General features: G+C 37.3%; 1 protein-coding gene across 9 annotated transcripts in view; it reads right to left on the reverse strand.

Annotated features, from left to right (window-relative positions):
* Positions 1-25,177, reverse strand: part of LOC117400495 (amphiphysin-like) — a 76,913-nt gene extending 51,736 nt beyond the window's left edge. For 4 of the 9 annotated variants that reach the window (XM_059023061.1, XM_059023059.1, XM_059023058.1 and 1 more), the window contains exons 1-2: positions 24,933-25,174; positions 4,196-4,276 (exon numbers count right to left, since the gene is read on the reverse strand). In XM_059023061.1, coding sequence (XP_058879044.1) covers positions 4,196-4,276; positions 24,933-25,001 — 150 coding nt within the window. In that variant the 5' untranslated portion in view covers positions 25,002-25,174. Of the gene's footprint in view, positions 1-4,195; positions 4,277-24,932 lie in introns of all 9 variants that reach the window. The other 5 variants (XM_059023056.1, XM_059023060.1, XM_059023057.1 and 2 more) reach the window with 5 other exon arrangements.
* Positions 25,178-25,625: the final 448 nt, after the last annotated feature.

A 25,625-nucleotide genomic window follows, 5' to 3' on the forward strand; every position in this document is an offset into this window, starting at 1 on the left:
CACACCCTAGTCTCTGTAAGTCGCCTTGGATAAAGGTGTCTGCTAAATAAACAAATAATAATATGCCAGGGCTCCCTCTGGAATTTACTGTTTAAATTGCAGCTGGTGATTTAAAACAGTAAGGTTCCTTTTTAAAACTTAAAAGGTCATTTAAAGATCATCCTCTTCGCATTCAGTCAGAACTGTATACGATTTGCATGATACAAAATGTTCAATCATTGAATAAGCAAGAGTTAATGTTAGACATACCATAGTATTTGTTGAGCATAGGTACAGTATATATATTAGGTACAGTATATATATATATATATATATATATATATATATATATATATATATATATATATATATATATATACAGTACTGTGCAAAAGTTTTAGGCAGGTGTGAAAAAATGCTGTCAAGTAAGAATGCTTTCAAAAATAGACATGTTAATAGTTTATATTTATCAATTAACAAAATGCAAAGTGAGTGAACAGAAGAAAAATCTACATCAAATCAATATTTGGTGTGACCACCCTTTGCCTTCAAAACAGCATCAATTCTTCTAGGTACACTTGCACACAGTTTTTGAAGGAACTCGGCAGGTAGGTTGGCCCAAACATCTTAGAGAACTAACCACAGTTCTTCTGTGGATTTAGGCAGCCTCAGTTGCTTCTCTCTCTTCCTGTGTTTTCGTGCATAGTGGCCTTGTTTCCACGTCGGAGGTATGGCTTTCTGGCCACAAGTCTTCCATGAAGGCCACTTCTGACCAGACTTCTCCGGACAGTAGATGGGTGTACCAGGGTCCCACTGTTTTCTGCCAATTCTGAGCTGATGGCACTGCTGGACATCTTCTGATTGTGAAGGGAACTAAGCATGATGTGTCTTTCATCTGCTGCAGTAAGTTTCCTTGGCTGACCACTGCGTCTACGGTCCTCAACGTTGCCCGTTTCATTGTGCTTCTTCAAAAGAGCTTGGACAGCAAAATCTGGAAACCCCTGTCTGCTTTGAAATTTCTGCCTGGGAGAGACCTTGCTGATGCAGTATAACTACCTTGTGTCTTGTTGCTGTGCTCAGTCTTGCCATGGTGTATGACTTTTGACAGTAAACTGTCTTCAGCAACCTCACCTTGTTAGTTGAGTTTGGCTGTTCCTCACCCAGTTTTATTCCTCCTACACAGTTTGTTCTGTTTCAGTTAATGATTGTGTTTCAACCTACATATTGAATTGATGATCATTAGCACCTGTTTGGTATAATTGTTTAATCATACACCTGACTATATGCCTACAAAATCCCTGACTTTGTGCAAGTGTACCTAGAAGAGTTGATGCTGTTTTGAAGGCAAAGGGTGGTCACACCAAATATGGATTTGATTTAGATTTTTCTTCTGTTCATTCACTTTGCATTTAGTTAATTGATACATATAATCTATTAACATGTCTATTTTTGAAAGCATTCTTACTTTACAGCATTTTTTCACACCTGCCTAAAACTTTTGCACAGTACTGTATATATATATATATATATATATATATATATATATATATATATATATATATATATATATATATATATATATACTTCAATGGAAATAAAGATCATCTTAAATATATTAGTCGTAGTGAATAGGTCAAATATACTTACTATATAGAAACATTCTAAGAGCAATTGCAGCGGTAACCAAAAATGTAGCTGATTTCTAGGAATGATGAAACCACAGTAGTGGGCATTGACAGGCTAATTATTTAAACGATATATTACCATGTCATGTTTATTTTGTTCTCATAAGGGATTTGTCAGTGCTGGATTCTAAATCGAGTGAGCTGCTGGAACATTAATTGCTCACATCAGATAAATACCTTATCAGCATTTTTATGAATTCCCATGCTGTTTCCCCTTCCCATGCACCTGCCGACAGAGTGAATGAAAATGAGCACGGCCCCAGAGCTAAAACCAATCTAAAGAGGTTATTCAAATCTCAAAGGCTCTGAACACCCCCCACACAAAATCCAATGCACCCAGACTGCGGCATGGATTTTAAAAATGTGCAGACGTCTATTCATCACAATTCACCCTCCTCAGCAATTCCCCGATTATTATCTTCCCTAGCAAGAGCCCCAGTAATGGAGTGTGCTATTATACGACGAGTTGAAAACTGCAAAGTTTGTGAGCTGCACAGAAGACTCCATAGGCTGAATCGCGAGACGCCTGCTTCACCCACCCTAATATCAGAGTGGGAATCCACTCAATTGAAATCATGCGTGTGTACAGGTGGATGATAACTTTAAAATTATACTATACTAACCTTTGAGCTGCTAAACAAAAATGAAATATTTATGCACACAGCGGTTTACAGATAATATATAATACAGTAAAAAAATCAATTCAAGATCTTTGTTTTCTTTTACTTTCATTTTTTTGTGCATTTCTCCTACGCGCCCCCTATGACCCTTAGAAGTACCCGCAGGGGTATGCGGTTGAAAGGCCCTGCTGTAGAGTATATTGAGAGGTACATTGGCCAGTAATGGCTTGTAACAAACTGATAACGAACAAACTGCATTTCGCCATGTGTTAGGAATGGTGTTAGGGAATTCTATTAGCATAAAGTCCCTAAAAACTATGGGGCGCCATTTGTACAAAAATATTATTCTACATGTTTTTCTCTGATTTACATTAACTTATTTTCTGATTTATGTGTCTTACAAATAATGTATGCTTTATAAAACAGTAGTACCACATTTATGACACATTTAAGGTAGTATCACTGATGTAACTTAAAAAAGGATGGTGAGTAAGTAGATTCAAGAAACTGCACAGAGTCCTTTTCTTCAGTCAGTTGTTAGGTTTATTGAAATATGCAGGGAGTCTGGTCCCAGGTACAGGACACAGAATACTCGTTCTTACAATTGTTGCATGACATTAAATACCCTTCTGCATAGGTGTCTCTCTCCTCCTCTTTCTCTGACACTTAACCAATAGAAAAGGTACAACTCATTATCCTGTTACCATATATTTCATTTAGTGTTAGTGTGTGTGTGTGTGTGAGTGTGTGTATGTGTGTGTGTGTGTGTGTGTGTGTGTGTGTGTGTGATCTAGTGTGAAGATCTCTGAACTCAGTGCAGTCTTCAGACCCTAGTGCCACAAAGGTCCATACATCTGGTTTTTGTCACCTTCCTTGTTCCTATCTCTCCGATTTGCCTAAGACCCTTTGATCCCAGTGGCACTATCTCTTTGGATCTCTCTGAAGTCTTAGAGCCTGGTCTCTTCTTTTGGTCCCCTTGAAAACTAGCTTTATGACCCCCTCATAAACCAGCTGTATTTTCTAAGCAAAAACCTGTTTAACTAGTTTTATACCCCAGTGGACTCCCGAAGGGCAAACTTCTTTCATGTCAGGGCTGGAGATCAAAGGACTTGTTTGTACAGCCGTGTTCTGCTGGCCAGCCACTTGCTTTGACACAAATGAATCTTAACTTCTCTACCATATTGCAGCTTTCATCTATCACAGCAGTGCTTGCATTTTTGGAACTAACAGTTTTTTCTATCCAATGTTAAATCACTTTTCAGAAAAATAACATGAATACAGCCGTCATTCCTCATGCGTAGCAAACTGCTATTCAATACTTGTTCCATGTTTTCCAACAATCACACTTATGACACACTTATGGTGAGGGCTATGTTTTATTCATGGCTTATTTTGTGACATTTCACAGTCTAAAAATAGATTATTCAGTAGTAAACATGTATGTATTAAAGCTAAAAACAAATTGTGTTGTCATATTCAAAACTGATAATTTACGATAGAATTATTATAAAACAAATGTTCCTTAATATGTAAATGCTTACCTGAAAAACAGTAAATACTAAATTGTAGAATATTTCACTTTTTATGTCCGCCTTTTAAAGACATTCTATTTTCACCATCAGTGAATTACCAAACAAAACAAAAATGTAAGTAAATATAAATATAACCAGAAACACGTGAAATTACCTCTTATTGTAGAGGACATAGCGATCTTTAGCATAAATATATACCTTACATATGGGGCAAAAGGTTGACATGACCATGCCACCTTATAAGGCCTTACATGGGCCGCTTACTTCTGAATTAAAATACATTCAAACATGGAATAAGCTTTGGACAGAAAACTCAAATCAAGACATTCCATTTTGTATAAATCCATTGTTGGCACAATGTAATGAGCACAATCCCTACCTCCTGTTTCTTGAAGTTCTGGATGAACTGCTCAAACTGTTCATCTTTTGTTTCATCGGCTTTCCCCAACTTCTGAAGCACCTAAAAGTAAGAAAGAAAGGGCATCATGAATGTGAAGAGCGAACATATATCTCTTGTCTGTTCCATATATTGGAGCCATTGAAACTCATAATGACATGCAGAGTGCTGGTTTCCATGAGTCATTAACACAATACTGAGTTGCAATCTGCTAGTGTCAGAAGCACTGCATTCATAAATAGAAAACAGATCAGTACTAAACAGAGATTTTGAAAGCAATCTTTACTACATTAAGTCATCACAAGCCAACACAAAAGGTTTTATATAGTATATACTGTACCATGATGTGCCGTACTATAGACTGCTAATAGCAACGTGTTGGAGAGTCAAGATCATAAACTACATGATCTTCTGTAACCGTGTTGCAAATCTTATGTAAAGAAATGCTTACCACACAACAGCAAAGAAAATAAAAAATAACGCAAGGGCAATTCACTTGGTATATATAAAAAAAATTAAAAAATACAAACCAGGGAAAGTCCTACACAGAACTACATCAGTGCATCCCCGTCATTGTCAAAAGTACATTCTCAGGTGTTTCATAACAGATTTCCCAGAGTAAGCTGTAAGCAAGTTATACACCCGAGTGGCACATCCAGTAAAGGCACTCCGCCCGGAGTGCAGGATGCGCCTTATACCTTGGGGATCGGCAGTTTGAATCCAGGCTATGCCACTGCTGACCGTGGCCAGGAGTTCCCAGGGGGCGGTGCACAATTGGCCAAGCGCTGCCTGGGTGTGGAGGGTTCAGGTCGGCTGGGGAATCCTTGGCTCACCAGCAACCCCTGTGGCTGGCCGGGCACCTGCAGGCCTGTCTGTGTGCAATTCAGAACTGCGTGGTCCACACCTGTGATTGTTGGCAGGGACAGAATGAACCCCATCCCTGCCAACCCTACATTCCCACACACACTATTTATACAAGCAGGGCTTTTGCCCTGCCACAGGTAGCCATAAAACAAAACACACATAACACTAGAACAGCCATGCGGGTCAGTGTGACCCATTTTGCATTTAAAATGTTAATTACTCTTCTGTTGTAAATCGTATGTGTATGTTCGTTTTTGACTTTTCCTAAATATATGAATTAAATATCCTGACAGCGTTTGATAGCCAGAATCGCAAAAATGATAAAGTTATAAACAGTTCTACCTAGAACCGCCACGTGGGTCAATGTGACCTATGCATTACAATACATGGCTTGTTTTTAACATAACAAAAGATATTCTATAGTTTTTGTAAATGCAGCAAACAAGACACGCCTCCTGCTCCTAGCACACATGTTTTTTTATTTTTTATTTCAAGCCTTTCTTTATTTGTAGACTGACTACTAGACAGAGATTGCTATGATTGTGGATTTGTCAAGATGCCAACTCAGTGAAAGCCTAGTTGCTTATTTTTCAGTGTACCTGGGAGACAACAATCCTTCGTTTTGTTTCACAAATGCAACTGGGAATATATCAGAAGGAAATATTTAATCTTGAAAGTAGTCATTTTGATTGGAATACGGCAAGCTGCACTCAGATGCATACAGCAAACTGAAATGACAGGTAGGATAACAACTTATGTACCTAATATGAAATCTATATTATTTTTTAATATTACTTTTAGAAAAAAAAAAACATTTAGGTTTTACAGGTTTGTATGTACCAGTTTACACAATTGTGTTTAATGGAACTGTGTCTGTGTTTACAACACAGCTCCTGGATGCAGGTACAGTCAGCTGACGGACGCGTACGCTCCTCCATAGAGTACAATGCAGCCGTCATACCGGAAGTAGTGTTATATTTAATTTTTATGTAGTATTAGAAACAATGATTTTGGTTTTATAGTTTTGTGTGTATATATACCCGTTTACACCTGTACACAGGTATATGTACATACCCGTTTCTTTTGAAATGTGTATTTTATTATATTTTTTCACTGTTTGTAGTCGTGCTGTATATTCGCTCATTTTAAAAGTAAAGCCTTTTATGTTGAATTTTCTGTTTAAATATGGTGTTTCTGCGATGCAAATGTTAGAAATGATGTTCATGAATAAACTTTTCGGTTGTATCCGATAGTATGTCTTTCATTTTCATAACGATGCAGTTTAATAATGAATGGGTCACAGTGACCCACGTGGCGGTTCTAGGTAGTTCGAAAATCTGGCGGTTCTAGTGTTAATAGTACATGGTTAAAACCTCACTGGAATTAGTTGGATTGGCACAACTTTAGCGCAGCACGAATCTTGTCTGTGCTAAAAGGAAACTTAAGGGAAACATTTTCCCAAAAATTGTAAACACAGCTGTAGATAACAATGAAACTAACCCACAATATAATTTACTACCAATAAGAGTACCTACATTAAAAATGGATTATGGATAATGACATTTCGACATTTACATTACAGTGTTGCTTTGCATGTAGACATTCAGAGTTGTTAATAGCAGCTGATTTTTGCAATAGACAGATCTACCCCTGCAAAACAGTTCTGCAGCTCTCCACTGAAAAGCAGGGAGTGGGGTTAGATTTAGATTTGGTACAGAAATATCTGTCAGCACTATTAATCTGTAGAACTGGTACTGTGATAAATATGCAAAGTAATGTTTTCCCTTTTACAACTCAAAAAGGTTCGATTTAATCCACCCGCATGTTTAGCAGGTGCCTGATGTCCGCTAGGAAAAACTGCTGCCTGTCACAGTGACGGGTCACTAAATGTTTTACCAGTCACAATACAAAATGTCATCATCACTCATCTGACATCTGTCCAAAGCAATATGCACAAACGTAGTTACATGGGTGAAAGTGGCCTTTTCATCCAATGTTTTTCTTTATTAGTATTTACTGTAACTAACAAAGGATTTCATCCAAATATTTTATCAGATTATTTGTTTGATTGAAGAAAATACACTGTTTTTGTTTTTCACATTTTAAGAAACAATCGATATTAGGAACCTATTGTAAAAATACAGTAGTGTACAAATGTACGAGAACACCCCATTGCTTCTGTTGATTTGATTTGTTGTGAATGTGAAATCAAACACCTCTAACTAGAAATCTTGGAAAATTGTCAAAACAGAGAAATTAGTGATTGTACTGTAATTGATCATTTTTATAAGCCATGCACGAACATGTAAAATAGTAAGAGTAAAGGAACACATAGCCACAAATGGTAAAATCCATCCAAGCTGTTTAAGATGCCTAATTAAAACACATAATGTCTAACATTTTCACTGATTATTGACTGAAAATTGAAATTCTCACACCCAGAGATTTACATGTTTGAGGTGTTCTAACACATTTGCACAATACTGTAGGTATTTCCTATGTAGACACTAACAAAGATAAATAATGGAATGGGTCACAGCGATACAGAAGGTCCTTCATTAAAAACGAGGGAGGGCATGACAAAGTCATGGTTAATATACACAGTACAGGCACTTACCCATACAGCCCCTCTCCCAAAGCCTGGTAGATATGTGTACCTGAATATTTTACAGTGTACATTTTACTTTCTTTTAAAATGGGTGTCTATTACAAGACAAAAACTCAAACTTTTTGCTGGGGACATTATCCCTATTTTAGGAACTGGGTGACATTATTCTGACTGATTCTTTTATTAGGGGATGCATAGGGGAGTCACTGGCTCAGACTGGATTGAATTAGGTCAGGAAAAGCTCTCAGTCAGTACTGTCATGCATCAGTAGAATTGAAACAAGACTTTACTTCATCAAATTTCATGCTGGAATGTTACATAAAGTCCCTTTCTAGTGGTACATTAAAATACACCCCTCCCCCAGATTGCTGGAAAGAGCTGCCAGCTGTTTGAACAATAGTTCCCAACAGTATCCTTTTTTTAAGTCTATATTGGCTCATTCCTAGTTTCCATGATTGAAATGTTGACTTGCAGAATGATTGTGGATTCCAGAAGTAAACATAGTGCTCCAATGGAACACAGCATAGCTATCTATCAATGTAATTTCCTATACAACCACATATAACTACAGTACGAACACATTGCCAGTTTAAAGATACAATAATAACCAACATTCACACAAGACCATTTTTCAATTGAACTTCTTATTTACCGGAATTTTACTTTGACTCATATTCAGCCAATTTTTCCTTTTTAATTCACTTCCTGTGTTACTCGTAATAGGACCCCGTCAGTTTTATGTTTTATATTGTCCGAGGGTCAGGTGGGGTCCTATTACCTGTAACACAGAAAAATCTACAGAAAGCCGAGCACCACCACCAGCCGAGCACCACCTAGGGGGCGACCCCTGTAGTCTGGCCAGGTGCCTGCGGGCTTGCCTGTAACCTGCCCAGAGTGTGTTGTCCTCCAACTCTGTAGCTCTGAGATGGCTGCATAGTGGGCCTGCAGTGTGAAAAAGAAGCGGTCGGCTGACGGCACACGCTTTGCAGGACAGCGTGTGTTCGTCTTCGCCGCTCCCGAGTCAGCGCAGGAGTGGCAGAGGTGAGCTGAGCCTAAAAATAATTGGACACTATTAAATTGGGGAGAAAACACAAAAAAAACCTAATTGGCGACTACTAAATTAAAAAAAAAAGACACTGACAAGTCCCTTTTGAAAAGTCTGAATAAACACTTTTAATTTAAGTTTGATGATGATGAGTTTACAAAACATTACTGTATCCGTTGTGAATGAATCGCTATCGGTGCCAAGAAGGTGTTCTTTTAGAGAAGTTCCTGTTCTTTTAGCCGGAGTATTTACAATGTGAAAACTCAGTTTCACCACAAGAGTGTTTGTTCCCTTAGGCGAAGTGTTCTCTTAGGAGGTGTTGCTATACGCAGAGACTACTGTACTGTCGAGTTACTATACATATTGTGACAGAAAAAAAAAACGTCCAAGCATTTTGGAAAGTAACCGAAAACAATAATTATGTACAGTATGTAAAATGCGAAAGGCCCGAATAAAAAAAATATTTACATAAAACTCGAAAATAGCAAAAAATAAGTACCGAAAAATGAAATTAATTAAAACAGAAAAACAGAAGCTCTAGAGTTAAAGTTGTGAAGATTTTCATTTAGTTTCAAACAGAAGTGGTATCTTCATACCTGCTTCTTCACATATCAGCATTGAGAAAACACAGCTTCACAAGCTTTATACACAAGGATCCCTCTTCATAAAAGTACTTGCAGACTGCCGTAACAAAATGAATTTCGTTTAAAACTAACGAAAGTCATCCATATTGCTATTCATAAAATGATCTGAGAATACGGGCGGCTGTCGCAAAGCACTTCAAGAACGAAAATCCGCCTCTCTTTGATGACATCATCAGCATTATTAATGTTCCCTGGGTGACGTCGGTAGCTGTTGCAAAAAGAAAAATGGAATCCACTGACAGTAGCCTCCTACCGAAACCTGTCTGCAATCTGCAGCTGCCAGTCACAGGCAGTTTGCAAAACCTGATTCCGATGCCCCTATCACGTCTGCCAAAAATTCAGGACATGACAATTTAGAAAAAAAAAAATACTTTGTTTGGCAATGCTGGTAAACACATTTCCATATGCACACATAAGATTTCCATTCTTAACTGCATGACCAAAAAAATAACTAAAAAAATAAATAAACAAAAAGCACTGTAGGAGGATGTTTGAATAATAAAAATAATAATAATAATAATAATAATAATAATAATAATAATAATAATAATAATAATAATTTTGAAAACAATTATTATTATTATTATTATTATTATTATTATTATTATTATTATTATTATTATTATTATTAATAAACCCCACTTAAACTAGAGAATAAAACAGGCGAGTTTATGTTTATTGAATCAGTGAAAGTTTCACTCCGTATTGCACACTGTACACAAAATTGATCGTTTTGTGGTGCACAAAAAAAAAGACTCCTTTTCGAACACAGATCGAGCCTCGATCAGTGTTTTTTGCAATACCAAACAAGCCCAAATTTCCCTGTATAAGCAGCACTGATATACTGTATATTGTAACGCTCCATGAAAATAAACAGGTTCACACAGGCAGTATTCGTCCAAATTGTTTACTGTGAACACAGGTAAAATAAATAAAAAGAAAAGGAACGCTGACAGCCATGAATCACAGCAAAGACATCATAATAATAATAATAATAATAATAATAATAATAATACAACTGTCTATTCTCAGTCTCTCACTTGCTTTCCGCTTCACAGCACTGTTTTAAAATGATTATGCCAGAGAATATGTTCTTGTGTGAGTATATATTTATATTAAACATGTTCCTTCATATAAAGCTACAGATTTTTTAAGTTTTTTTTTCAAAATAGGCAGTGTTAATCACAGGTATGTCAAATTGTATAACAGAGCAAGTGTAGTAATAAAATAGGTCTTTAAAAAACGAGTCTGCCGAGGCTGTTGTTAGTTTAGACTTGACTGTAGAAAGCGTTCAATAACTCCTAGTTATCGACAGCATTTTGCTGTCATTCACTCTTATAAATAGCTGGTTGACGCTCAGAACCAATGAAAACTTTATGCTAACGAGGTAATCCTTTCTCTCAATTTGTTAAAAACATAGAAGAAATTCGTTGAGGCTTAACGATGCCTCTGAATTATCTCTTATGAATAGCAACTGCAGTTAAATAGGCGGCTATGGACAAAATCCGATCATGTACTCCTGTTTTCTCATTTCGACAGTCGTTAACCCTTTATGAATAGACCCCATAGTCTGTAAGCAACATGCCGTACATAACCCACACAGGATATAAAAACACATGATACAGTAGTGTCTGTTCCAGGCATCAATAGGTTACCATCACATACACTGACTGGCCGAAAAAAACTGACTGCTTCTGAAGCCCACTAACACTTTATTCAAAATGTCCCAGATATATACATACCTATAAATACAGTAAAACACCATCCTAAGCTCCCCATGACCCTGTTTCTCAACACATCTTCATACTTACTGAGCAATATATACATTCCATCACAATGACACATTGCCATTGTCCCTCTAGCTACATTCAAGCTGGTGGGATGTTTTATTATTAAATACTCTATTCTGTCTTGTGAGGTTGTAATAAAGTGTGAACACCAGCAATGGATTTAGAACATTTACTACACACTGGGAATAATACTGAAAAGGACTGGCAGTGTCTAATAGTTCATACCATTGGGAAACCATCGGTACACCAACATAAAATTGTAACCCCTGTACTACTAATGGCTCATATCATGGTGTGTGTGTGTGTATATATATATATATATACACACATACATACATACACACACACACAAGTTAAAAAATGAATAAAGAATATAAATAAGTAAGATTTACAGAGAAAAACAGATTAATCTCAGTTGCATAAGGATTCAACCCCTTTGCTACTGCAGCCCTAAATCAGCTCTGGTGCAAATGATTTGTTTGAAAGGTCACAACATTAGTGAAATGGTTTCAGCCTAAGTGATTTAACTTGTAGATAATTTCCCTCAGGTATATAACCACTTTCAAGCTGCAACTCACATAGTGATCCAACAAACCAACCAGGAGCTTTCGAAACAGGTCAAGGATAAGGTGGTAGAGAGGCACAGAGCAGGAGAAGGGTACAAGAAAATTTCAAAGGCGCTGATTATCCCTCTCAGCACAGTGAAGTCCATCATTAAGAAGTGGAAGATGCATCATACCACCCAGACACTACCCAGATCAGGCCACCCTCCCAAACTGAGCAGCCAGGCAGGCAGGAAACTGGTTCGGGATGTCACTTAAGCCAACAATGACCTTGAGTGATCTGCAAAGTTCTGTGTCTGAGATGGGAGTCAATGTTCACACATCAACAATAATCCGGTCCCTACACAAAGCTGTCCTGTATGGACGGGTGGCAAGAAATAAGCCATTACTCAAAAAGCCCCATCTTAAAGCATATATGGAGTTTGCGAAAAAGCATGTAGATGAAACTGCAGACAAGTGGAAAAAGGTTTTGTGGTCAGACAAGACAAAAATTGAACTTATCTGTCTAAATTCCAAGCGTTACGTCTGGCGCGAGCCCAACACTGCACATCACCCAGTCAACGCCATCCCAACTGTCAAGCATGGTAATCCCAACTGTCAAGCATGGTGGTGGCAGCATCATGTTATGGGGATGCTTCTCTTCAGCAGGGACTGGGAAGCTTGTCAGGATAGAGGGGAGAATGGATGGTGCAAAGTACAGGCGAATCCTTGAGGAAAACCTGTTTGAGTCAGCCAAGACTCTGAAACTGGGGAGGAAATTCACATTTCAGCAGGACAATGACCCGAAGCACAAAGCCAAAGCCACACTGGAGTGGTTGAACAAGAAGATAATTAATGTTCTTGAGTGGCCCAGTCAAAGTCCTGACTTGAATCCAATCAAAAATGTATGATGAGACTTGAAGATTGCAGTCCATCAACGATCCCCAAAATCAGAACTGGAGCAATTTTCCTGTGAAGATATTTTAATGCGATGGACTGGCGTCCCGTCCAGGGTGTAGTCCTGCTTTGCACCCCTAAATCTGCTGGGTTAGGCTCTGGCTCACCGCAACCCTCTAGGATTAAGTGGTTTGAGATAATGGATGGATGGATTATATATCCCACTGTGTAAGGCTAGTAGAGACCTATCCAAAAAGACGCATAGCAGTAATTGCTGCAAAAGGCACTTCTACCAAGTACTGACTTAAGGGGCTGAATACTTATGCAACCAGTAAATTTCATTTTGTACATTTTATTTTCAAGTTTTGTTGACATTTAACCTCCTCCTCATATAACAGTGTTCAGTTTAACCACTACAGCTTTGAATAAAAAAAAGTTTGTTTGAAAAACTGCATACATTATTTGTAATTCAACAAAATGTGACGTTATTGGTAGGGGGTGAATACTTCTGCAAACCACTGTATATATATATATACAGTGCTCCCTCACTATAACGCTGGTCTCGGGGGACACACAATATGAGTGCTGTAACAGAAGAGCATTATAAACGGAGGATAAAATGTAACTTTCTGTGAATTACGGGGCTAAAGCGAAGAGTCTCGTCTCCCGGAGAAAGCCGCAGCTCCTCTTGCAGCAAAAAAGTAAATACATTAGGAAAGATAACCACGTAATAGACCTAATATTTATTTAGTTATAAAACGAATGCTGAATAAGATGTTTGTGTTATAAAGTGCCAGCGCAGCTCTTCTTCAGTTCAGATACTGTATCAAAAGGGAGAGACAGAAAAGGAAGTTTGACTGAGAAGTTATTTACAGTTTGAACAACAGTACTGTATTTACTGTAGAAATGTATTTTTCCCTAGTTAATTCTTGATTTAGGAAAGCTGCTGTATGACATTTTTATTTGCAATATTGCAGGGTAAGATCGATGGGAACTGACACGGTTTCTGCATGTCAATTGACTTGGAATTCTTCAGAAGGCAAGATCCTCTGACTTAACAACCAGCTTTCAGTGTGAAGAGTCCTTGTCCAGAATAACATGATACCATTTTGATATGTCAGCTTACAGTTTAGCAAGCAGCAATCAGTGCAATCAGGCATAAGCCACAGGAAATAGATAAGAATTTGCATCTAGATTTAAACACCACAATGTAATGATTCCAGAACGGATCTTAGCAGAGTTCTACATTTTAGAGGCATATAAAAACATGAATTACAAAGGGCTCTGGGGGACAAAAAACATACAGAAGTGAACTATTGCTAACATGCCATTTTACATGCATTTGAATTCCATGCACATTTTGTTGGGTTTGAGAAAACATCCACAATGCATAGTTTTGATCCCATTACATAAAACAGACAGAGCATACATTTATGCATTCCCCAAGCAGTCAGTGTAACTGGGAGGATATAGTTATGGTTTAGTTCATATACATTTGTTACAGTTTTTACATAACTCTAGGCCATCAGAAAGAGTTAAGTGAGAGATAATCAGTGTACAATACTTCCAGCTCTCTTCTAGTCATTTCCACAGGGTTCGTACACTATTTTTACAAAGCATTTTCCATGACCACACACATTATAATTTCCAGGGACAAAAAATAATGTCATACTACAATATATAAGCATCATAAACATCATGAACAAGCCATAAACATCAGACACGACATTAACACTGACACACAAAGTCATCACAAAACTGCCAAAACAACCATTTACTGTAGGACTGTATTAAATTGCATGTACGATTTTAATTATAGATGACGTTAACAAATAAAACTAAAATTCTTTACATTAAAGGCATCTGATTATAAAATTATATTTTATTTTCTATAAATTTACAAAAAATGTCTTACATGATTTTTGAATAGACATGATTTATGAATACTGCTCATATATTATTTCAATACTATATTGAAAAGCGCAGACTTAGTATAGTGTGGAGTAGTGGTTAGGGCTCTGGACTCTTGACCGGAGGGTCGTGGGTTCAATCCCCGGTGGAGGACACTGCTGCTGTACCCTTGAGCAAGGTACTTTACCTAGATTGCTCCAGTAAAAACCCAACTGTATAAATGGGTAATTGTATGTAAAAATAATGTGATATCTTGTAACAATTGTACGTCGCCCTGGATAAGGGCGTCTGCTAAGAAATAAATAATAATAATAATAATAATATATTAACAGACAATCTTACCTGGCTGTTTACTTGCTTGCATTTTTTAATGTTTGCAGAAGTTCATCAATTTTATCCTGAAGGGAAGAGAGGTCTCGCTCTTTTTCTTTACCAGTTTTCCTCATGCTGTTGGATTTTCTAATCTACGTTAAATGTCCTGTTGATTCTGCTTTCTCAGCAAATTCATCAGTCAATTTCATTACTCTGCCAATGTCTGTTTCCATTCTCCTTTTCTTTTTTCTGAGATCCTCTGCCTCATCCATCACCGATTTTCGTTTCTGACACGGCTGCTCCTTTTTTTTCTTTTCTTCAAGATGTGCCATATACTTTTGTCCAGCACCAGAAGCAACGTGCAAAAGCTGTTTTGTGATTTGCACATTTAGTATTCCACCAACTGACTGAATGTGATCGAGGATAATGCGTTGCGATACTAATGATTCCTCAAGCAGGTTCTCAACTTCAAGCCCCTTATTCACCAAAAACCCTCGTTCAACACTTGCCTGGCCATGCGAAAGCAGCAGCAATGTTTGAATAATCTTCCACAAATCTGTAAAAGATGGATTATTGGCCATGTGTTCATACAGAAGGGCATCGACTCTGTCATTCATTTCATAATCTTTGAATCTTGCGGGTGACTCAGTCACTGTCACTTCCATAAACTCTCCGAACTGGCGAAGTACATCGTCACACTTACTCTCACTTACTCTTTTGGCATCCACTAAAATCCTCAATTTTCTTCAGATTTATGCAGCACTTATCTCTAGCAGAGGACATAAGCCTTGGATCTAGGGCAGACATGCCTCTCATAAGAGCATATTTGATCGGCGATTTCTCCAGTAATTTACCCACAATTTTAGCTACTGCAGTTCTGCATTCCGAAGCTTTTCATACAATACCGACATCGTGCTTTGTTATGATCGTTTTTGTCTTTCTGCAGCCAGTCATTGTAGGTCTTGTTTTCAAACCACCGTTTATTGAAATGGCACTTGCCTGGCATTTTTGAGTGAATTTAAAGTGTTTAAAGACTAAATACACAACTACTAAACCATTATCAAGCAGCAACCCCAATCTCTCCTGTCGCTCGCTCGCATAAAACTCACAGGAGAACACACTTGACTGACAACATGGTGAGCCAATCAAAAAGCATGAACAGGGGCTTAAAAATGTGAAATGCAACAATTAAAAAAGTACCACATTTTTTTAAAAAGTCCATGACTTTCCATGACCCTGTAATAAAATACCAATTTTACAGGGTGTTCCAGGACTGGATTTTGTAAAAGCAGTTTTCCAAGACTTCCAATCAATTTCAATTCTATTAAATGTAGTTATTTAAAACATTGATATCGATCTTATTTTAAAGAGCTCCTAGTGTTGCAAAATATACAGCCAAACAAAAAAAAAATGTATAGATCAAAAGCGCTACTAGCTTCAGGAGGAAATAAAATCATTAATCCTCGAGAAACACCCCGTTTACATGGTATATGATGCCACTGAGCTGTCATGTCAGCTGGCTGGTTCAATTGCATATCTGCACTCTTACTCTTCCACCAACTCTCACATTGAAACACATACGGTGCCTTCTGTGATGTGACCCAAAAATTTGACACAGTCCAAGAAGGTTTTCATAATGTGCCCAGTCATTCCAATACACAAGAAAATTATATTGCACTAAGCTGTGTGTGCAGACAGAGAGAGAAACCAGAGCAGCAGGAGTCATATATCGTGAAGCAATATCTCATTATTAAAAAAAAAAAGACTTCAATTCATATTGTCAGCTGACTAGCAACATAAAACCAAAATAAATTGTTTCTGTTGGTTTAATCAGGGATCTCACAATCAAAACCACTGACAGGTTTAAGGATGGATGACATAAGCTAGGGGTGTGATTGTGAACATAAAAATAAATGTGTAATTTAAACAATTAGTCATCCTTATTTTACTCCTTGGAACAAAGTCAGCTTGCCAATATTTGTCAATGATTTCCTTGATAACCCTGCACAACTGATTATTAAGGTCTGAATTTTAGCAGCTGCATTGGTAAAGTTTCAACCAGCTGTAAAAATTGGTTTTAATGTTTGCATTTCATTGACAAACCCATATTAGCTGAAAATGAGTTTCTAGCTCTTTCCACATTGAACTTGGATATATATCAATGCAGCTACTAAAATTCAGCTGCCAAGGACCTTAATAATCAACTGTGCAGGGTTATCAAGGAAGTCATTGACAAATATTGGCAAGCTGACTTTGTTCCAAGGAATAAAGTAAGGATGACTAATTGTTTGAAATTACATATTTATTTTAATTTTCACACACCAAGCTTATGTCTTTGCTCTATCAGTATACAGAAACATTGCAAAAATACCACAGGTATATCATTATAATGCTTAGCAGTACAATCTAGAAGACCACAGCACAAACTTGGAGCAAATATGGTATTAAAAACAATAGTAATATGGTACCATGCAATGTGTTACCAAAGTTTGTTATCATGCAAATATAATGATAATGAAAAATAGATTGAAACAACTATATAGTATTGTTATCTGTATCTTCATACACAGTTCAAAAGTCATTCTTTTTCACTCGCTTCCTGCACATTTTAAGACTCTAATATAACAGAAACAGCTTCTAAAAGAGGAAGAAATACAAAAAGGAAGAGGTAGAAATACACTTGCTGGCATATACCTAAACAAAACTGTAGGGGAACTTTAATTAAAATGAAAGTTAGTTTCATTCTACCCACTGCTCATACTAACGCACTAAATATCACTCATACTGGTTACTACCACACATTGTGAGTCCCCATACTGTGATGTCTAACTGTGATTTTACTTACGATTGCAGGAAGTTCTAGAGCAGAGGCCGTAAGAAATGGTCTTATATATTTACACAGCATGGTTACTGAATTAGCCCTTCACTTGAACAGTGCCTGAAGCACCATAGTTAACATATAGATCAGATTCAGACTGCCCTGTGTCGGTGCGACTTACTCTTATCTCAATGATACAGTGAAATCATTTCCAGGAAATTTTTGATTTACCTGAGGCATCAATAGTAAAAAGAAGCCTCAGTAGCCTGGATTGGTTGAATACAGAAGCCAAACTGTAATACAAACCTGGCTAGATGTGGATAGTTTTCAATGGACAATTAAACACCCCTAGACAGATTTGAAACATGGGCAGGAAATGTTATCCGGCTTACTATCAGCTCATCAAACATTATTGTCTTCTGCATCAGTTCATGAAAAGCCTACTGATCAGATAGAAACCTTTGAAACCATCTTGAAGAGTTGACACAGTGTGGCATATGGCCCCTGCTGTGATAAATATTTTAAAATGCCTTCTTTACATAGTATCTTTGATTTTTAATTTACAAGTCTCTTGTATAGGTTTATTTACAGGGAGATAACAAGGGTTGCCACTTTTATATTGCATAAAAAAAAACCTTGACAGATGGTAACTGAGTAAGGTTAAAGGCTAATTTAAATCCTATTCAGTCACTCATCAGCAGGCAACAGTAGGCCTCACCTGCCATGACTTCTACAGCAGTTGTATGGAGGAAGGCACAAGAAAAGAAAAGGCTGAATTCCAAGCCCTGGCCAGGTGGCACACAAAGGAAGGCCTCTTGGTCTTGCGCATTCTGTTTTTTTTAGAATGTTCAATTATGTTCTCCCATCTCAGCAGCTCCCCACAGCTCAGGAAAACTGAAAGGTTTCAATCCCACCACCAAGCCAATTCCCTTTTTTAACGGGTGATTAACAGCGCATGACTGCGAGCTTCCAGCCCAGGAAGGTCAAAGACAGGGCTTGAAATTAACTTTTCCAGGCACTAGCCACCATAGCTAGTGGATGGAAAAATCCACCGGCCACACAGACATTTTACCAGCCAACATCATTCCGGGGGTGACGATGACACAAGAAAATGCAAAAACAAGCAACATTTAGCAGCAGTCTCAGCAGGGTCTAAAACAATCAGCCTCATGAGTGAAGATATAGCTTCTGAGATGTGCTGGGCATCTGCCCTCTTCAGACTGCATGCCCACAAACTGTACAGTCAGCAGACCTTTCTGGCAGAATCATACATATACTAGCTCCTCTTCTATGACAGTGCTATGGGTTGAACCATCTGGCATCACTGACAGGAACTTTGCACCTTTTATTTTCTCTTGCAGCTGCCTTCTTTCTACCTCAGCAATGTATTGCATACATACTCTTGCTTGTTTTAGCCTGTTCTATTCATCAACCCTATATATATATATATTATTTTTTTTTTAAATAAATGCTATTTTCTGTTGTCACACTTTCCAACTGAGGATCTGCTAAGCATTAACTTACTATGTTTTTCAAGCTTTAAACAAGTCAGTTCAGGATAAAATTGATTCCAGTAAATAGTAAATTCACCAAAATTCATCGTTAAGGAAATGATTTTGTCACTGTGATTTTTAGTACATTTCACTGGCAAATTGTGGAAAAAAAAAATAATTCATGATAATGTCACGGAAAGGTCACCAAACAATTTAGGTTTAGCTAGATCAACATACACAAGAGCTTTTAAATAGTAAACAAAAAACAATATATAGACTATTGCTTTTTACTGCTGGCAAGTTTAAATGTTACTTTAGATTACAAAACTTAGTTAAAGGTCCTTTCACATCAAGTAACCTTTTTTTTTTTTTTTGAATTCTGTACGATGCAGGCTTTCACAGCGCGGAGTGAAACAGATAAATAAACTGCTCCTGTTTCTCTCTGTGCATCCAGTGTAAATGTACATATATATAGATATATATATATATATATATATATATATATATATATATATATATATATATATATATATATATATATATATATATATATATATATACAAAATCAGCATGTGAATTATTACCGTGTTAAAAATGAAACGGTATATATTTTTTCTTCAATAATAAGAACGTTACGTTTAAAATGGTTGTTTCTGAGTAGCCTACAGAACACTGTAGATTTTGTAGATTTTGTTAGATATGGCAGGGCTGGGGTAAGAATCCTCTCCCTGCTAAAAATGTATGGAATGTGGCCAAGAGCTAATGATGGGGTAGCAGTGTAGAGTAGTGGTTAGGGCTCTGGACTTTTGACCAGAGGGTTGTGGGTTCAATCCCAGGTGGGGGACACTGATGTTGTACCCTTGAGCAAGGTACTTTGCTCCAGTAAAAAACCCAACTGTATAAATGGGTAATTGTATGTAAAAATGTGATATCTTGTAACAGTTGTAAGTCGCCCTGGATAAGGGTGTCTGCTAAGAAATAAAATAATTAAATAATTGATTTATTGATTAACATTTAGCCCTGGCCATGTGCTATTAAAGGAGCTGGAATGCCCGTTCCTTTGTTTTACAGGCAGGGATACAAATGGTCTGGGCAAGATGAATTGGCTGTAGGCAGAGAAATCAACCACTGAGGATCACCATGTGTACACCTGGATCCTTTGTATTGGGTATTTAGTATTGAGGAAAAAGGAATTTTGTTTCAAGGATTCCTATCCCACAAAAGTTTAGAGAGGATGTGTCAGGGAGACTGTTACTGGGATGGGACCCACTTTCTAGTGAAGAGCGCTCAGCCTATATTTTCGACAAACTTCATTTTCTTAGTTTTGTTTTATAAAAGTGTTTTTTGTTTGCTGGTTGCCATTTCTGGTACCCTAGTGGTGGCCACACTACACTGTAATGAAACTGCATATTGTGTAAATAACTGTAAATAAATGTTGGATGCCGGTGTGTCTCTCGACTTTCTAAGCGTATACCTGCCCCCTCTGTTTTACTCACTATGGTACACTTTTGTAAGTGAAACAGTGTTTGATAATAACTGTCTAAACTGGTGTTACAAAAGCCAACAGCTGTCTTGAACAGTTTTTAATTTAAAATTGTATTTTAAGGATTGCAAAACTTATGAGTTAAAGCTTTGTGAATAGAGCCTGGAGTTTCAGAACATGTGACCAGAACGAGTGAGCTTCACGCAACAAGCATGTTTCAGTTCCAGCCCTTGTCAAATGTGACTGCCTGTGAAATCCTGTACATTATAACAATATAAATTATCAGTGTTTTACATTAAAACGTGTTAGGACTATAAATCTAAAGCCAGCTCACAGTCTGTGATACAAGCTGACGTGTACATTTAGTCACATTCATACTCGTACTACTGTTGAAGGTCTGTTAAGACAGTCTGCATAAAAAAGATACTGATATAAAGAAAAAAGCAAGACTTACCCTTAAGAGTGAGATTTTTGTTCACTGACAAATAGAAAGAGTTGCATATAAAAGCTATTCTTATGGTTTAAACAAAATGAATGAATGCTGTAATTATACATGGGTGTCAATCTGCAAACCTCCCTGAATAAATACAGTAAACCCTGGAACAGCAGCTACGGTTTATTTGTTTATTGCCTAGTGCAGCACGAGGGAGGAGGGGTGGTGCCTGATCTCTAAACTCACTCTGTTACACATCCTATTATCTGTTGTCCTGAAACAGTCCTCTGCTGCTATTCCAGCATTGTAACTGTGCTCCCCACATGTTTTTTTTAACCTTGACTACAATGGGTCCCATCCCTTCAGTGGTGTCATTCCACCATTAGGCATACTGACCTAATATTGTCACAAATATATACGCATCCACTGTCTTTCCTACCATCTTTCAGCTGTTCATAATACATAGTTGGTGCTAGCTATCTGGACACCCATTACCTTTTAACGGTATACCGAAACATGTTTCAGTACCACTAACCATTTCCATTAAGGGTATGATGCACTGTGGCTAGCAAACTGTTTTTATTTTGATGACCACTGAAGCAATGTTCCTTAACTAGTTAACTAATGGGGGAAAATGTCTGAGAAATGAACGTTAAAACTGTGCATTTTCTAAAAGTCTTACAGGAAAAGCAGGAATGTACACCACGGGGCACTGATTACCCTATGGTCCCATGGTCACATTTAAAAGACACCATTTTGGCAGGGGCAAGAATGCCTTGTAGCATCTTCTGCTGTGCTACTCATCATACTGGCAGCTTAGTATATTGCATTCTTACCCTGATAAGTCACCTAGCATTTTAATCAAATTTAATCGTATTAAACTGGCACTGCCTCACCTTTTTAAACATTTATTTGTAATCCAAAAACAAAAAATAAATAAATGAAAACCTACATGGCATATAACTCAATCTCATAGCTGACTAGTAAAGAAATTAAAATAACTGGAGACAGTATACTCTCTAAAATAATCATTTAAGCAAGATAAGACTACCCTAGAGACATAACCCTCGCTGAAGGAACGGGCTCTCCAGGCCGCTCGGTCTCAATTCTTTGGTATTTTTGCTGCTGTCCAAATTTTCAGCAACGTCTGAATGTAAGAACAACGCTACACAGCAATGTACATGTGAGGTTCAAAACGGAAGCACTGTGCTGTGAACCCCTTGCTTGTTTGTAATATCAAGAAAAAAAAAAAAACATTTTATATTTGATCTACTTTATATTGGTTTACAAAAGCATACGTGTCCCTTTGCTCTGATAGCTGTGTTTATCTGTCTGCTGAAAACAGTAGTTTGTTATTTTTCAGTGGCAATGTACATTGTTCATATTTACTTTAAGAAAAACAGAATTTGGTTTGTGCAATCCAGTAGCTCAACCTGCAAATCTATTTTATTCCTCATGCCTGCGCTGATTTGCTTGGTGATGCAGTCACAGAAGAAACTGAGATGTGTAAGTTTGCCTGTTACTAAGAAGCTAGCAGTGGCCAATGAAGACCTGGTTAAATGAATTACCAATTAAACCACCCTCCACAAAACTGACATTACAGTTAATTGCGTATCTGTGCATATCAATCAATCAATTCAATCAATTTTATTTTTATATAACGCCTTTTGCAACAGGTCGCCACAAAGCACTTTATAAAGGCAAAAACAATACATATTACTGAAAAACAGTAAGCATTTAAAAAAACAAAAAAACAGAATAACAACAAAACAGAATATATAAGCTGTATTACAAAAATATGATTTTATTCTACGTAAAATAAATAAATAAATAAATAAATAAAAATGTAGGAACAATATGGGGGCAAGGGGATATCAGCTCATCTGGATGAAAATGCCAGGCTATAGAAATGAATCTTGCAGTTGATTTCGTGTACAGAAAGAAATAGATTAACAGTAATGACTCTATCCTGACTGTCTTGTGGATGTTGATATAATTTGACATCACAATGGAAATATGATATACACAGACATACACCCGTGACCCATACATACTGTATACAGTACATCCTGACTATATCTGTAAGCTTATGTCCTATTTAAATCAAGTGTGCTATTCGCTCTGAGAACACCATTATGCCAGATGAGTGGGACGGTGGATATTTAAAGAAATGCAATCCTCTTACAACAGTTTGTGTGTGTGTGTGTTTGTGAGTGTGTGTTTGTGTGCGTGTGTGTGTGCGTGTGTTTGTGTGTGTGTGTGTGTGTGTGTGTTCGTGTGTGTGTTTGTGAGTGTGTGTTTGTGTGTGTGTTTGTGAGTGTGTGTTTGTGTGTGTGTGTGTGTGTGTGTGTGTGTGTGTGTGTGTGTGCGTGTGTTTGTGTGTGTGTGTGTGTGTGTGTGTGTGTGTGTGTGTGTGTGTGTGTGTGGAGGCGGGGATGAAGGAAGCAGGCTTTCCCTGTCATGTTTACATGCCAAGCAATTCACTCTGACAGGACATTTTACTGCGTGATTTTGGTCGTTGATAACAACACCTGAAAACGCCAAAGCAAATATTACTCTATGGACGCAAAAATAAAGAAAACAAAATATGTCGAATTATATTTTAAAAATAGAAGAAACCATTGAAATTATACAATTTTGTATTTCCCACATGTCCTGCAACGTTGATGCTTACATCTGACGGAAAAGCATAGTGCATATTATATTACTTAGGCTAAGGATGGTATAGGTGAGAATTATTCACATGTTTGAACAATACACTTCTTATATAAATACATAAGTAAATAAATAAATACATACTGGTAGTCAATCAAGTATCTGCCACTTTTAACATGGGTGAAGGTGTCGCTCTAACGCCGTGCTTTAAAGCATCTGAAATGGGACATCATTTAATCTGGAAATTACTTTAATCGGTCGCTGGCTCTGCCCAAGCTAGAGCACTTCAAAATCCATATAGATTATCCGGTATTCACATACTACACAACTCAACGGCTAAATGTATATTGCTGAAAAACGCCATCCATTCCTATGGGATTTATGGTGCGTAGAATCAAGCATTATTGCCCTCCCCTTACGTTGACCTTGCTAGAAAACATGGACGTGTTTTAGCAGGGCCATCTTTAACAAATGCTGATTAATTTTTAATCAGTATTGTGTTTGTGACTTCAAAATAAAAAAACGCAATGTATTATTATTAATAGAATTTCTTCTGGCAGCGATACCACAGATGGGTGCAATTACGTTTGTCGTGTAAATTACTTGGTGTTCAATGTATTTCGTGCTGGAATAACAAACATTAGCCTGTTCTAATGAGAGAAGGTTTCTGGTGCAGGATTCAATTTAACCAACTAACACATGCCAACAAGCTTTTTATTATTATTATTACTATTATTATTATTAAAGCAACAAGGATATTAAACTTTTTTTTTTATGTGACACTGCTTTAGGGTGTAATTTTTACGATCTGAATATAAATATCCATATTTAAAAACGGGTACTGCAAGTTTACTGAATAATGATGTATGCCACAGAGCACCTTTTCAGCATGGCAGCACCAGATAACATTACACTCTGTCACTGGATCATACTGCAATTTGCTGCTGCAGCAAATTGATTCATTAAACAAGGGAATAAACAAAAGGTTAAAACAAATATGTGTAAATATGTACAACAATGTAATTAATTATATGCATGTATGTATTACTAATGCTATGCATTGTTATTTTACTATTACCCTGCCGCTGTCAGTTACACCTGCTCCTCCCTGATATCCTGAGCATCCTCTCATTTCTGCCGTGTTATCCCTGAATTTAAAAATAAAATGGTGACAGTCGGCTTTGCAAGCGGAGACCCTCGGATATTATGCAAGTGGCCGCTTACCTTTTCCTGCGCTCTGCTGATCCTTTTCTGGACATTTTTTGCGAAGACGCCCGTTTTGATCTCGGCCATGGCTGCTGGTGCTGAAGTGAACTGAGCAGGGCTCGAGTACCCGGAGAAAGTGTGATGGACAAAGCAAACGGGAGGGGGGAGGTCCTCTTAAAGGAACAGTACTTTACAGTATGTAACACGTAACGTGAAGTGATGTTTTTATAGAATTCCAGAAAGACAGAATGACCCCGTTTGGAAACTGCTACATTTCTTATTGTGTTGGGTATGTATCGCAGTTGCGTTTGTAATTTCTTTCTTTTAAAATGTAACTTATGGGAGGAGTTGTCAAAACCACATGGACGTGACGTGTCAAGCATTTGCCATACCGTATTGTCTGTATCGGCACTTTATGTTTCTAAGTATAGCTACAGTTATGCTTTATTAATACCAATTGCAAGTTAACTCATTTTATGTCGGAGTGTTTATAGGCTGCTTTTGCTATGCTAAAAAGTAAATATAAATAAATAAATAAATAAATAAATAAATAATAAATAATTTCCTGACGCTGATCTGACCTGGAAGGTGCTATTTTTACCTCGGTTTCCACCACTCACCTGAAGAAGAGACCTTTGTGGTCTCACAGCAAGTGTATTTTATATACTGTACATATTCAGATGAGCCTATTAAAAGGTATTACCAAAATAA

This window comes from Acipenser ruthenus, chromosome 4 (assembly GCF_902713425.1).
Source record: "Acipenser ruthenus chromosome 4, fAciRut3.2 maternal haplotype, whole genome shotgun sequence".
Taxonomy (NCBI): Eukaryota; Metazoa; Chordata; class Actinopteri; order Acipenseriformes; family Acipenseridae; genus Acipenser; species Acipenser ruthenus.